Here is a 15567-nt window from a genome sequence, read left to right on the forward strand (position 1 = left end):
ATCTTTTTTTGCTATTATAAGTAGGACTATAGGGAATATCTTTGTGCATTTTGTATATATATATTTAAATATTTCTTAAAGATAAGTTTTTAGTAATCTTGGGCAGAGTATGTATGTATTTGCTGGCTTACTCTCCAAAAAGGCTAAACAATAAGTAAGGTATATACATAGACCTTTAGGATTTTTTTCTTTACTCATAACATTTTTGACTTCCCAGAGCTAATTTGTTCTTTGTCTAGCTGCAAAAGGTCTTTGTGACACAATGGAAATGGTTGCCCAACCAAAGCCTTTCCCCATATCTTTTTAGCTAAATGTATTCTTTTTTTTTTTTTTGGAGATGGAATCTCACTTGGTCACCCTCAGTAGAGTGCTGTGGCATCATAGCTCACAGCAACCTCAAACTCTTGGGCTCAAGTGATTCTTTTGCATCAGTCTCCCGAGTAGCTTGGACTATAGGTGCCCACCACAATGCCCAGCTACTTTTGGAGATAGAGTTTATCTCTTGCTCAAGTTGGTCTTGAACCTGTGAACTCAGACAATCCACCTGCCTCATCTCCCAGAGTTCTAGGATTACAGGAGTGAGCCACTTCACCCAGCAATGGGTTCCCATGCCCTCCTTACTCACACAGAGAAGTTAAAATGTAATAGGAGTTAGCTTGGTCACTTAAAGTAGCAGTCTTCAAACCAGGGTACATATGCGTCACAAAACAGCTGAAGATTTTTCAAAGGGGACTCAAAGGGTTTTAAGGTTTTTGCTGGCCAGCTTTCCTTATGTGTGTGTGTATTCCTTCCTAAAATCCACCTGCTCAGAAAGTTAAACCATCATAGAAGCATTTCATCTGTTTTTGTTTTCCCTCCTCCCTTTTCCCACTTTATGGAAGAAACCTAAGTCTTTTGCCCCAAAGTGTGAGAACCTCTGAGTGCCCGACAAGGGATAGAATGAAATGTTGGTGATAACCAAACCTACTTGGACTAGCAGCACTACGTTAACCCTCTCAACCCTCTGATTAAGAAATGCATGTATAATTAAACCTGACTTTTGATGGTCAAAATAAGTATTTTTATTTATTAAAATAAGAACTTGTATTGCTTTGATCAACTTAGACTGACTAATGAAAGCTTAATCTAGAAGGAAATATTAAACTTGTAGAGACTTATAATTACAGGAAGTATAAACAATTTCAAAAATACACTTTCCACCTGCTTCTTTTGTAGGGCATAAAAATATATTGCATTAGGATAATATGGAAAAGAAATGAAATAGAAATACACTTTTAAGAACAAAAAAAGTATAAAATTTTAGATTTGAACAGTGAATTTATGTATTTTTAAAATGGACTGTATCAAATTGCTATGTTGTATATATTTTGTTGGATACATTTTAAAGAATAATGTTACAGTTTGGTTTTAAAATGTCAACATTTATGGCATACTGAAATAACATTGTTTATAACTGTATAGGCTTATAATGAAAAATTATAGATGCCAACTTAAAAATTATAAAGAGAAAAATTGTATGAAAGAGTTCATGATTTTTCAGTTACTTTAGGGGGAATTCTAGCAAAAAGGGTGCAGATCACTGACACTGGACAGGAACATGGGTGGGAAGGCTCCCGCACCTGCCTCAGGTGGCCTCCCTGGAACACATTGCACAGTGTACTTCTGTGCATCTCAGGCTCCACTTGAGTGCTGTCCCTCTACCAAACTGTTAACACAGGGAGCCAGCCGCCCCTCGATTTCCTCAGCCAGAGCCTGCCGGGTCCTTTGGGTGTCTTCACTCTTGCTCTGGCCTGGGGACCAGTGTCTTCCCCTTTCTTGCTGCCCAGTCCTTCCCTAGTAGGAATGTGCCTTACTTCTCAGATGCCCCCTCTTCCAGAAACCTCCTTCATTTTCAATTTGTCTTTCCCTTTAGGGTGCTTCTCCTTTCCTTTTCACTATGAAAAGGGGGTATAGAGATTAAGAGGAGAAAAGAGAATAAAAGTCTCTGGGATCTTAGAGTGGCTTAGGGAGAGGGGGACAGTAGCTTACTTTTTTGGCTTATTTATGTCAATCTGAGCCTCTGGAGGTTTCTACTTCTGAAATGTGGAGTTTCAGTGCAAGTACTATGGAATTAAATTGAATTGAATTGAATCTGAGGTCCAGTTCAAATTTCACCTTGCCTCAGAAGTCTCCTCTGATTTTCTAGACCTACTGGGATGTTACTTCCTCCAAATCTCTGTTGGCACCGAGAGTCTGTACTATATAGCTCAGTGTGAGATCATCACTGTCCCACAGGTTTAATAACTATTTTGAGCATACAATGTTGCTTTTACAACCCAGTTGTAAACCCCAGGCAGGCAGAGGCCATGTGTTTATTTTTCATCTCTCATAACACCTAGTGCAGTAGAGATCAGAACAGGTGCCCAGTCATCATTTCCCAGCTGGTTAGAAAAAAAAAAGAAAAATGCCAACAGGAAGTCCTGGGGCTGAATTCTGGAGTGTGACACTTTGGGGCAACTTGTATGTGGTCTGGATCTCTTGTTTCCCCGTTGGTGAAATGTGGGTGATAGTAATAGCTAACAATTACCAGGTCAGTTGGATGTGCTAAAGTCACTGACATACCCAATAAATGCGAGGAAGACATTATTATTATCCTTCTATATGAAAGGAGATGCTAAAATAACTAAAATATTCTGTCCAAAGTTACTTGGCTTGGTAAATGGCTCAGTGGGAACTTGAAACCCAAATCTCAGTCCAAAGCACTTAACCATTATGTGATGCTGCCCGGATCTGACCTACCTACCTCAAAGGCAGAAAGATTCTAAGTGAGATAATGAATAAAAGATTTTTAAAAGAGTTTAAAAAAAAAAAAGCTATGCAGAAAGTGAGTCTAATTATTATTATGTGGGAAACATTTTTACTTTGAAAAGCAACTATCAGTCTGCAGCTGAAGTGGAGGGGATGGACGCCCACAGTGTGTGGGACAGACTGGACGCTATTCTGGCTTCTTGGCCTAGCAGAAAGGTTCCTGAAAATCAGCAACTACAGATGTTCACTACTCCCCTAATTACCAGAGGCCCAGTCTGGGGGCTGATAACAATGAACATCAGTAGAAAAAGGAGACTACTTGTGATTTTATTCTCATTTTTAATTGATCTTAAAATTCTTGCCTGGTCCTTTGCCTTCGGCACAGTCCAGAATCATGAATCCTTGATGTGTGGCAAAAGAGAAGCGCAGGACAGTGTATTCCCTTTCCCTTCACCAATTTCCTGCCAATGTTTCTATTCTGGGACCAATGTACAGAGCGTTCTAGTTTAGAGATGGAGCAAGCTCTGCTCCCCTTGGTGCACAGTGCATGCAGCCTGGGCCCTTTGCGAGTCCTGCATGGGGGTGGCGCATGGGATCTGCAGCTGTTGGTGCTTCCTACTGGGTGAATGTAGGAGTTCTTTTGCAACTAATTGTATCCACCTGTTTTTAAAGGGTGAAAAATATTCCTGAATTTAGGTGTTGGTTGATACTTTAATTACACTGATCTCAGTTGCAGTGGTATGGTCTTGATAGCTGATTGCTGCAATACCCAGGTCTGTGATATCAGAATGTGATGTGCAGATTTTAATTTGAGAAATAGTTTAACATTTTTAGGTATTCATTTAGATGTGGTTATGCAGGTTAAACATAACGTATGATCACTGCTTCTTTCATTGCTTCCAATTAAACCTTGCTTGTTAGTTTAACCTCTAGGTAATCCCATCAAACAATTGATGTCAAGGAAACACTGCCCACAGTAGCTTCGGATGAGTGGCCATTAATTTTAATTGCCTTGATATTAAAGATTAAGAAGTATTGGGACTAGCAGAATAGAAACGATCTGATGTCAAGCAAATCCACTTGCTAAAGCTTCCCCAGGCTGCTGGTGATATTAAAATTTTACTGTGAGAATTAAATAAACCTTTATTAGTAATGACGGTTGTTTGATTGGTCCAGGGGTATGCATAAACAGAAGATTCTTACATATCTAGAGATGAGACCTTCGATGGTACAAAGATTCCTCAATTATGAAACTGTTAATAAAGCTGTAATCTGATTTTCTAGGCTAGGTTTCATTAATGTATTATAGCTTCTCTGATTGTCAAGGTAATATTAACTACAAAGTACTGAATCCAATAGAGAATTGTTTAGAAGAAGAGAATTCTAAGAAGGGCCTTTGTTGCTAAATTCAGAGTTGGGGAATTTTCATTAATTATGCTTAAGAAATGCCAAATTCCCTCTCAACCAGTACTATCCTCTTTGCTCTATAGATATGTTCAATATTTAACTCTTTCTAAGGCCTGTCTTATTCAGAAAAGCTAGAGTGATGTTATATTAGAGGAGGTTTTCACAAGCCAGCTCCAGGTCTGCCTCCTGGGCGAGAACACGCATGGTGAAGGGTGAGGTGGCTTCAAAGAGAGCTTGCTTTAACAAGCATAATCAGAATTGATGCCTTTAGGGTTCTTTTCAGTCGTGATTCAGAATTTTTTTGTTTTTAGAGTCATGTATTTCTAATGTGGATCCTAATGGTCACTGAGGTCCCAGGTGCAAAAATCCCTCCCAAGTATCTGTCTCCGTCCTCTTCAAGGCCTGGGCCCCATGTCAGCATGGTGTCTGGCCTCTCCCTCTCCCCTGATCTCTAGCTAGACAGTGGCCAGATTCTGCCTGATCCTGCTCCATATTATCACTCTTCATACCTGCTGACTTGCCTGGCTCAGACCCTCATGGCGTCCTTGCACATGTCCTCTCCTGACTCCTCCTCCTAGTGCCACATCCTACACAATTATGCACACCACCTGCCTCAACCATAGGTGGCTTAAGGAAGAGAGAGCTGAGCAGGGTGACCATAGGATAGGGTTAGGTCCATCGGACTAGAGGGCTTGGTACATGGACTAGACAGCCTAGATGTCAGAAGCAGAAGTAGGACCAGTGAGTGGTAAGGTAAGGGAACTAGATTGTGATTGAGAATAAAGAGAATTGTGTATGTATTAGGACTGTCCGACAGTGGAACCAGACTTCATGAGGTAGTGAATACTTTGTCTACCTCAAAGTTAGAGGGAGAGATACCAGAACACAAAGCGAAAACAGATGGAGGCAGCAGTGATTTAGAGAACACCTGAGTACCCTGTTAGACCTGGTGAGTTAGAGGTTGTGGCAGAACTTCTATGAAAATCTCTTAGAAATTGAGAGCTAGACTTTTTCATAGAAGATGGGATAGAGATAGAAATCTAAAAGTCATACACACAGAGAAGATAATTGAAACTTTAAATATGGATAAGCTTGCTCAGGGAGAGAAAGAAGGTCCAAGAGCTGAGTCTTGGAGAACACACACACAGGTGTGTCATAGAAGGAGCAAGTATTAGAGGAGAAGCAGGAGCATTATGTCACAGAAACCATGCAAAGAGCCAGCTCCAGGAAGCGGAGCCTCTAGGAAGGAGGGGTGGTGATTACAAGTGTCAGTTACTTGTTGAGAGGTCAAACAAGTCAACAGGAGAGAAAAGGCCATTGGATTTGTGTGATGTCTCTGTTCTTGTTTTTGTTGTTGTTGCAATTTTTGGCCGGGGGCTGAGTTTGAACCCAACACCCTCTGTATATGGGACCAGCGCCCTACTCCCTGAACCACAGGTGCAGCCCTGTGTCATATCTTTGTAAGCTCCTTCCCCCATCAGCCACCTAGCCCTTGAGATTGAGATTAAATGAGAAAATATGCAAAGGGTTCTGCAGCATGCTCAGCACATAGAAGATTCGTTAAATGACGGTTACTATAGCCACCATATTTGATACAGAGAAAGTAAGGTATACAGTATACATAGAGTCCTTCAGGGCAAAAAAAAAAAAAAAAAAAAAAAAGAAAAGAAAAAGAAAAAAGAAAAGAAAGATGCCAGAACAGAAATAGTTAGGAAGTCCTGATCTGTAGTGTATTTACTTCCTGATAGGCTTTGGCTTGTTTCTGCCTAGTGAACTTATGCTCGTGGTTGCTGCAGGGGTCCTCAGCGAGTGTGCCTGCATGTGCTTGTGTGCACCAGTGACCCCGGAATGGGACAGCATGTGCACAGCAGCAAGGCCAATGTTGTCTTCCTCATGTGGCTCCCTTCCCAGGGCTCTCTGGCGTCTTCTGGAAGCACTAGTGCCATAGGTTGAAGAATGAGAGTTCTATTTCCAAAGCAATTAAAGACTTGGCAGAGATGGCCCACAGGGGTGCCCAGTGGTGGGAATTGAGTTGGAAGGCTCTAAACTACATACCACTTCTATTTTCCTTCCAGGCCCCTGAATAGCTGTTAAGGAATAATACCTTTGGGGTAGAGTGGTAACCTACCCAGCCTCATCACAGCAACACGTCTCTTTAACAGGGTATTCAGAAATTATTGAAAAGTATTTTTAAACTATTACTTTAACAGAAAGGTCAAATCCATTTATGTAGCAAATAGGCCAACCCTCTTATAAATTGATGTATACCTAAATACATAATATAACTCTGGGCCATCAATCTGGGGCTGCAGTTTTGCTGTCCATGAAATGTGATGAAATTTGCCTGTTGCCAAGACCCTCTTTAGAAATCTCTTCCATTTACACCAGCTGACATCATAAGTAGTTTGCAAAAAGGAATAAATGTATTCCACCTGATGAAATGAGAGATGGTTCTCTGAATTTGCATTTGACCTTATTGGAATTACTTGAGTTTTCAAGTTGTTACCTTCCCACATGTTAACTGGCAGAGCTTGAGCAGCCATCTTGGCAGACATACAGTATTTTGTAAGGCAGGAGACAAAGGGATTTTTCATCCATTATTAATTGATGTTACTCTTCTCAGCAGACCAAACATGGTTCCACTATACAGCTGCCAAAATTGTTACAGACCCAAAAAGAAGAATAAATCATTCATTCTCAAATATTCCTTATTATTTACCTAACTTTAGCTTTTCAGCTATTTGGGGGAATGGGGGCTGATTATTTCTGTACTAACTGGTAGTTATCAAGTGGTTATCTTTTATGAGTAGTGCTTCCAGCCACTTAAATGTTACTGTGGACAACTCCAAGAAGCAGTATTATCCCAGAAGAGTATGAGAGGTTTGCCAGAAGAAAAAATGAACCCCTAAAACCATTAGGCATTTTCCATAGAATGTGAGATTGCAGGCTAGGAACTGAGTGTTTCTCAAGATACGGTATGCAGTAGTTACTATTGGAAGTTCGACTTTTTCTTCCTCTTTGACCTTTCTTCCCCTTCATTTCCATGTCCCTGCAATTTGTAGGTATCCAACTGGTTTGGCAACAAACGAATCAGGTACAAGAAGAATATTGGCAAGTTTCAGGAAGAAGCCAACCTATACGCTGCAAAGACAGCCGTGACAGCCGCACACGCGGTAGCGGCAGCTGTGCAGAACAACCAGACCAATTCGCCCACCACGCCAAATTCTGGTGCGTACGGGTGCTTGCTTCCTACTTGGCCCAAGCAGCTTTGTGCCACAATGCCCTGTCCCACAGGCCAGGAAACAAGAGCCATACTGAGAACAGAGTGGACGTACAAAGGAAGATTTATGTTCAAACGCAGGCTTCTTGGAATGAGTGAATGAGTGGATGGCCAGAGCCTGTAAAACTGCTGTTCACGGTGAATGCCATTCACAACTGGTAGATTCTGAAACTTTTACCTTTAGTAGTGGTTTTTAATTTGGCAATTAGGTGAAGAGCATCACTGATGGTTATTTTAGCCATATTGTTCCATGTATCATGTTAGGGTCAGTAGTGGTCTCACAAAGAATGAAACGCCAGAAGTGGGAAATGTACCTCTTGTGTGGGCAGCAAAGCTGGAATGCCGGGGTCAAGTGCTCTGCCTGACAAGGCTGGGACTCCTCTGTCTGCTGCCCTTTTCCTGTCCTTGTGCAGCCCCTGTGCAGGCAGGGTGACTTGGCAGGCTGTGAAGGATGTATACACATGGATACAATACTCTTGGCTCCTCAGCCACTACATTTTAGCCACATTTTATATGACATTTGTAATGGAATTAGAAATATCTTAAAATTACAGGAACTTGAATAATAATGAAAGAGGTGCAGCTTGGCCAAGAGGAGGGACTTTAGTAGCAATTCAAGGGGCTTTTCTAAAGAGATTTTTTAAATATTAATATGTCTTTGAAAGTTCAGAAAGTAAGAAGATTTTGTTTGTTTTGGAGCCATCCCCCTATTCTCTTTAGTGGAGCATGAAAACACGTGAAAGGAAAGGTGGGTAGAATGAGGGGCTAGGAAAGAGCTTCCGAAAAATGTTTCTTCTCTGGGTAATTGTCTACTGTGACAGTTAATGATGCTGAAGAGCTCTTTAATGACCAAGTCCTGGAGGTAAATGGAAACAAGGGGAAGGTTCCAGGCCCACTACTGGGTGTTTATTTTGATTCGCCTCTCTTGTGGGGGGAGGGGCTTCCCCATTGACAGGACTTTTCCTGGATGTAAAGTGAATTACAGGACCTAACTCTTCGGAGTTACTCTCCATCCTCTTAGATCTGGAAGTGGTTTATGATGTGCACAGCCTTTCCCGTCTGTATCTTTTCTCTTTTCCCTGCCTTTAGGTCTTTGAGGGTTATGTGTGTAGCTCTCTGTTATTCAGCTACTTAACTCTTTCCTTTCCAGGTTCTTCTGGTTCTTTTAACCTCCCAAATTCTGGGGACATGTTCATGAACATGCAGAGTCTGAATGGGGATTCTTACCAAGGGTCCCAAGTCGGAGCCAATGTGCAATCACAGGTAGGAGAAATGCCCCAACTGGGGCCTTTCTAGCAGGGCAGGGTTTGGGCTCAAAACTCCTCACTCTTGACCCCATGGAAGTTATCTGCACATCTGTGCAGAACCTGTGCTGGGCGCTTCCAAACGTGGCCCGTCTGCCCCACCATTTAATTTAATGAGAAGTCAAGTGAACAGTGACTTTTGATGATTCAAACCTGATAAACTTTGTGAATGCATTCGGCTCTGGCTTGAGCTCATGGAGAGGGGTTGGGTACATCTTACTTTTATCCCAAAATAGGACAGAAAAATTGCATGTGCCAGCGTGTGTGTGGTTTAAGAACATATTGCCATTTCACTCTACATTTTTAAAGTCAGAATGCCAAAACCTGAGTTCTTAAAATATAACTCTATACTTTGAAAAGATTCAATTTTCTCCTCATGCTTTTTAATTGAGAATAAAACTATTCGTACAGTTATTGTGGATATAGATAGGTGTGTGTATGGCTAAGAGAAAATGAGTGCAAGAAAGAGTTCAATGTACACATTTACAGGTGGGTTTTTACCCACAGCCACATGCATTTGGTTGCTATAGATGGAAAGTTGGCATTGCTATGAAGATGTTATTGTTTGGCTGGCACAAAAAACAAAGATGTGTGGGTTTAAATATGCAAAGAATTGTTGAAATCCTGCCAGTCATATTTGATTGATAAATTTGTCTTTCACTGAAGATGCTAAACCCTTGTGGCACACATAATTCACATTGTTTCCTTTTGTAAGTGATGATGTTTTTATAGATTTGAGATGATGAATTTTGTTTTGTCTCACTTCTAGGTGGATACCCTCCGTCATGTTATCAATCAGACGGGAGGCTACAGTGATGGCCTTGGAGGAAATTCACTGTACAGTCCACATAATTTAAATGTGAGTACTCTGGGGAGCCAGCTGTAGGAACAGTAGTCCCAAGTAAACAGTGACTAATAAATAAATTAATAGCCATTTGACTTGGCTTCTCATCTTGTTGGCAGATAGAGAAGTCAGTGTCTTTGCTGCACTTTTGTTTTATGAACCTGAGCATTTGATGTTACCTAGATGCTCTTAGAAGTCCTCTCAGATGCCCAGAAGTGGCTAGCATCCTGTCACCAGTAGGGACTTAAGCATCAGTGCATTAAGATGCTGTTTTCTGACATCCATGCTGTGTTCCAAGGAGATGGTAAAATGAAAACCAGGTCATTTATCTGGGAATCAAGTAACAAGAAAAATTCCCAAACATAGCCCAGGTTAAGGTGGTGACTTTGGAGGACCCATACAGTTAAACAAACCAAGCTAAACAAAGAATTCTGTTCTTAAAAGTGTCTTGCTATACTGTCAGTGCGGGATCCAAAACATGTTCTGCAATTTCTAGTTATGGAGGAAACAATTAAAACCTTTGCAACTACTTCACTATAGCCTTACTCCCCACCACCACCCATGAGATGGATGGAAAATGGCAAAACACATGGCTCCAGAAAGGGGGCTGGGGACAGGTCACCTGGTGGAGCTGGGGTGGGGCTGTGGGCAGAGTCTGGAATTCTAGGCCCTAGGAGGAAATGAACTGTAGAGTCAGGAAAAAAATGGACAAAATTCTCTCTTTTTAGGGCCTTGGCTTGGCTTGCTATGAGAGTAAATATTAATGATTTAAAAAGTGATTGAGGATGTTCAATTGTAAAGGGAAAAAAGGACCATTAAATACTCAAATCTTTTACATTTGAAATGTCAAATCTTTCTTTTTGGGTTTATAAATAACTCATAATAACCCACAACAAACCATATAAAAAGCCTTTTAGTTGCATTTCTCCTTTTTCATTTAAGTGTTTTGAAATGCTTCAGAGAATGTGCGATATCCTTATCAACATGATAAAATATGAAACTGTGATTGCCTGCAGCATTTTACAGACATGAATTCCATCTTCACTGATGAGGCTTGATAAGGCGCTGTTGTATAATACACTGCATAATCTCAAACCACCAGAGTAAGGATTAATTTATTTTGAAAAAAAGAATGCTTGCTGACAACCTCTCCTCCAGCTGCCACGCTGGGTAAAAATATTGTACATTTGTTGTTTATAAATTTGGATAAAAGAGGAATGATGTTTACTTCAGATGGAATATCTTTAGACTTGTATCTGTGTGAGAGTTTTTCTTTTCCTAAGTAGATTTTCATACCTGGGGGGGAAACAGCTTACCTTTCAGACAGAGAAGAGGATTTCTTAGAGTCTGCCAAACCCACATAGGCACATTGCCTTCTCACCTGGCAGAACCACAGCTTTAAAAAGACACCACTATAGTTTTTCTTTTTTTTTTCTTTGAGACAGTCTCAAGCTGTCGCTCTGGGTAGAGTGCCATGGCGTCACAGCTCACAGCAACCTCAAACTGTTGAGCTTAAGCAATTCTCTTGCTGCAACCTCCCACATAGCTGGGACTACAGGCGCCTGCCACAAGGCCCTGCTATATTTTTGTTGCAGTTGTTATTGTTGTTTTAGCTGCCCTGGGTCGGGTTCAAACCTACCAGCCTCCGTGTATGTGGCCAGCGCCCTGCCGAAAATCTATTTTTCCTTTTCTATCCTGAATTTGATATGCCTCAAGCTTGGAAAATACTTTTCCCTTTGGCTCAGGTCATGTCTGTGGAGTTGTTTGGTGTTTTCCTCCCTTTCGTTGGTCCTACAGAATAGTCCTTTATATGTAGAATTGTGCAGTGACTGGGAAGACAGGGAGTGCTCCCCAAACAGGAGTCATAGGAGAAGGAACAATGGCTCATCCAAGCACTGTGTCCAGGCTGGGTGAGGAATCTAGACAGATTACCTGGCAGCCTGGCAAACAGGCCAGAAAGAAAATGTTTTACATTCACTTGGAGAAGTTGCAGTTCGATGTGAGGGAGGTAGAGGGCATCTTGTGACTCACCCTGACCCTGGTGCAGGTGGTCCAGGTGTGGGGGCAGCATGGAGGCAAAGGCACTACTGGCACTGGGTGTCAGCCGGTTCCCCATCACCGCTCCTCCAGGAAGGCCCACCCCGTCACTTCTACTCAGTGTGGCCCAACTCACAAGCCCAGCACCTCCCTTTTCTTGACTGACATAAAAATATGTAGCGACAAGCTGTCTGCCACAGCAGAAATCTGATCAGACATTGATTTCAGCAATTGCCACTATAGGCCAAGACATAAGGCAAATTTGTTTCTGAGCCCGCTGTTGCTGCTGCTGCGTGTCTGAGGCAGGAAGGGCCGGCAGCATGTGAAGAGCAGTAACAACAGCCCAAATGCCCAAATAGGAGCTCCAGCCCCAGATAATTGGAATACAGATTTGAATAGTGTGTGCGCCTTCACAGTTCATGCATTTTCATTCTGGAAGATCCTATTTGGAAGGAAATTCTGGCCTTCATTTTCCAAGGGTTATAGTAGCTGGCTGTCAAACATGTATGGAAAAAGTGTGGGCAACTTCTTCTCTATGGAAACAATGATTAAACCAGGCTGAAGTTTATACTTTGCAGAGCTAGAGGTTTTGCTGAGGAATTGCATTGAGCTTCCCCACTGCTCCCTTCTTAAAAGATTCCTTTTTGAGTCACTTTGCCAGCAGATCAAAGGCCAGATTTGTGCCAACTTGGGGCTAGCTGAAACCCTTCGTTAGCAAGCTGATTTATTGCCAAGCCTTTACTTGATGGGATGGATTTGTTTTACATGCATTTAATCCTACTTTAACACGTGCTTCCAACTCCTGCCAAAGTAGGTTTAGAAAATACATTTGGCTAATGCATCTCTGCTCTCATGTTGTCATCTGGGTGTTTTAAATTGGGGAGTAGAATTAATATGTAGACGTGCACCCATTGAACCGTGTTTCTCCTTTCAGGCTAATGGAGGCTGGCAGGACGCAACAACTCCATCTTCTGTGACTTCTCCTACAGAAGGCCCAGGAAGTGTGCACTCAGATACCTCTAACTAATCTCTGGCCACACTTTCCCCTGAGCTGACATGCCTTGATAAGTGCATTCAGAGCAATAGGAGGAAAAGGAAAGCGTGTTTGTAGCCCACCATCTACAGCTTTACTATAAAACCTTGTCTTATTAGAGAACTTGGTAAATCTGTTTTTTAAAGAATCATAATCATTTGTATTTATACTTAAAAACACACAATGTTAAAAAAAAGCACTTTATCCAATTAGGCCAAGATTTAACATTGTTGACAGTCCTGTAGCTATTTTATCATAATTTATTATCAATATTTTACATTAATGGTTTCACAGTTGCCAATTACTTGGCCTTAAGGGTAAAAAGTACAATGTACGCTAAACCTCAATCGTTAAAACAGATGCAAAAATTCACCTCACCTAAATTGAACTTTGCGTATTTCCATCACTGACTTTGATTGTTTTGCATTTGTGTCACCAGTGGAGTTGGAATGAAAGAGCTGTTTGGCTATCTCTGTTAACGATGCTTGTGTTTAAGAATCTTCGTCACATTTGTGTCGCGCTCTCTTAAGTTCAAATTATATCAGAGACTGGTAGCATCTTTTCTCTCTCTGAAAGCGCCGGTGCCCAGAGTCTGCTCAGTAATAAAATGATGGATCCAGATTGTTCTGAGAGATGAAGATACTTGCTGCTGATAGAGGTGAAAACAAGACCGTCTGGGGTTTTAAGGTGTGCACTGGGTGCGGCACAGACTTGTCAAGGTTTGCTACGTCCTGTGGGCATCCACAGAGGCCATGCTCTCTGGAGTGTTGTATATAGTGTAGCAAAAGAGTATTTATACATCTCACCAATCAAAACACAGCTTTATTACCTCATGCGAACTCATACAAACCAATAGAATTTCAACATGTTCTGTAGCTTAGAGTGCTCACTTACTACCTCTGAACAATACTCACGGCTGTAGTTTGTCTCTTTCTTATCTTTTTGCATCTTGTAATTAACTCTTTGTTTCCCTTCATAAAATGTAATGTACATTGTAATCTTTTAAAAGAAAAATCAGGGTTGCATTTGCAACTTTTAAAAAACTGAGAGTGGAAACATTGGGTCTTAATTTAACACAGGATCAGTAAAACTGTTGTAAATACTGAGAAACATTTTGAATGTTCTTCATCTTGTTACTAATCCATGCAAAAAAAAAAAAAAAAGCGGCGACTAATTGTGATGCATTCAGATTTCAGTATTCGGTACTGTATATCTCACCCTGTGTAATGGGGCCCCCCTTTCTCTCTTTTTGTATTGTATGCGATTCTGAAACTGATTGAGTCATGAAAATAATTTGTGGCAGTGATTCTAATGTATTAAAAACGTTTCGTGTTCCTTTCTAACTGGATTACACCCTGGATTGAAAAAGTCTTCCTCGTGGTAGTTATATGTAGTTTCAAACATGAATAAACTTTTTGCTTTCATGATTAAATGTTGATGCAATTCCTTATTCCACTGCTTGAGCCCGTGCAGGCAAAAGAAAAAGCCCACCCAGAACTAGACTGGGTGTGTCATTATGTGCTGGAAGCCTCTTTAAGGTGCCAGTGAAGCTGAGCTGAGTGCGTCCCGGTGCAGGCTCTGTGCCGACCATCAGGACCAGTCTGCCCTGGATCCTGATGTGCCCAGTAACACGACATGGAAAGCACCATCTTCAGTTCATAGATTAAGAAATGGAAGCTCAGAAAGTTAAGTAAATCCCTGAAAGGTCACAGACTTAGGACAATAGGGGCTGGGCCTTGAATCTAGGTCTCTGCCCATGGAGCTCACACTCTCCTCACCTGAAGATGCCTCTAACACTTGTTAGAAGGAAAGGTTATTTTTTCTTCTTAAAACAGGGTGTTGCTCCCTTGCCCTGGTTAGAGTGCAATGGCATCATCATGTCTTCCTGCAGCCTCAGACTCCTGGGCTCAAGTGATCTTACATCAGCTTCTACAAGTAGCTGGGATGATAGGCACCAGCCACAACCCCCTAACTCATTTTTAGTAAAGATGGGTCTCTGCATATTGCCTCGGCTGGTCTTGAACGCCTGACCTCAAGCTGTTTTCTAGCCTCTACCTCCCTAAGTGCTAGGATTATAGGTATGAGCTACTTCACCCAGCCCAGAAAGATCTTGTTTAAAAAATAACCAGACCTTTCTCACATTCACTTATTCACCTTCATAACTTCTTTAGCTACAGTCAAAGATGAGCAAAAGTTTGGAAAGAGTGGGCTTCAGATGCCATTGGGAAAAAAAAATGCCCTATGTCTTCCCTTAATACATGTATACTTTTTAAACCCTAAATTTGTAATCTGTAAAACCAACTAAAAATCCTTTAACTAGATTAAACATTGTTTTTGTTTTATTCACATTATTAGAAATTCCATATATTTACATATACATCTGTTGCTAATATTTAAACCTTTATAATAAAAGAGGTCAATAGCAGGTAATTGGCCTGTTTACTGTATCTCAAGGAAATTGACTCACAGGAAATCAGATTAATGTTAATCAGTTGCAGCAAATTGTCTATGATAAATACAACTGCTTGACTATTTCACTTGGTAGAGCCAGGCAAAACAAGGTCTAGGGCCACCATTAATCTCAAGGCCGTTATACTGTGAGGGTAAGTGTTATAAAATAGATTGCCCTCCCAAACTGTCCCCTCACTCCAGTGCTCAGCCTGCCCATAGGAATATCTCCCTTGGCTAAGTAGTTATTTGCATGATTCAATTAGCTTGTGGGTCAGCCTTTCTCATCTTTGGATATAACACAATCTCTTTGCAAAATATCCTGTGGAAACATGATACATATGCACACGCAAATTCTTCTCTGGTGTCCAAAAGCAGACACTTCTAAGAGCTATCTGGGGTTTTATCTTGGGCCAGTGTGGAGAGA

At 41.3% G+C, this 15567-nt stretch overlaps 1 protein-coding gene across 4 annotated transcripts in view; it reads left to right on the forward strand.

The window, feature by feature from the left end:
- PBX3 (PBX homeobox 3) overlaps positions 1 to 14124 on the forward strand; it is a 225401-nt gene extending 211277 nt beyond the window's left edge. For 2 of the 4 annotated variants that reach the window (XM_003785308.2, XM_012802460.1), the window contains exons 6-9: positions 7257 to 7422; positions 8625 to 8737; positions 9548 to 9637; positions 12594 to 14124. In XM_003785308.2, the coding sequence (XP_003785356.1) occupies positions 7257 to 7422; positions 8625 to 8737; positions 9548 to 9637; positions 12594 to 12686 (462 nt within the window). In that variant the 3' untranslated portion in view covers positions 12687 to 14124. The remainder of the gene's footprint in view (positions 1 to 7256; positions 7423 to 8624; positions 8738 to 9547; positions 9638 to 12593) is intronic. The other 2 variants (XM_012802459.1, XM_023510597.1) reach the window with 2 other exon arrangements.
- Positions 14125 to 15567: the final 1443 nt, after the last annotated feature.

The sequence above is a fragment of the Otolemur garnettii genome, unplaced genomic scaffold, assembly GCF_000181295.1.
Source record: "Otolemur garnettii isolate 467f Iridium unplaced genomic scaffold, OtoGar3 scaffold00014, whole genome shotgun sequence".
Lineage (NCBI taxonomy): Eukaryota > Metazoa > Chordata > Mammalia > Primates > Galagidae > Otolemur > Otolemur garnettii.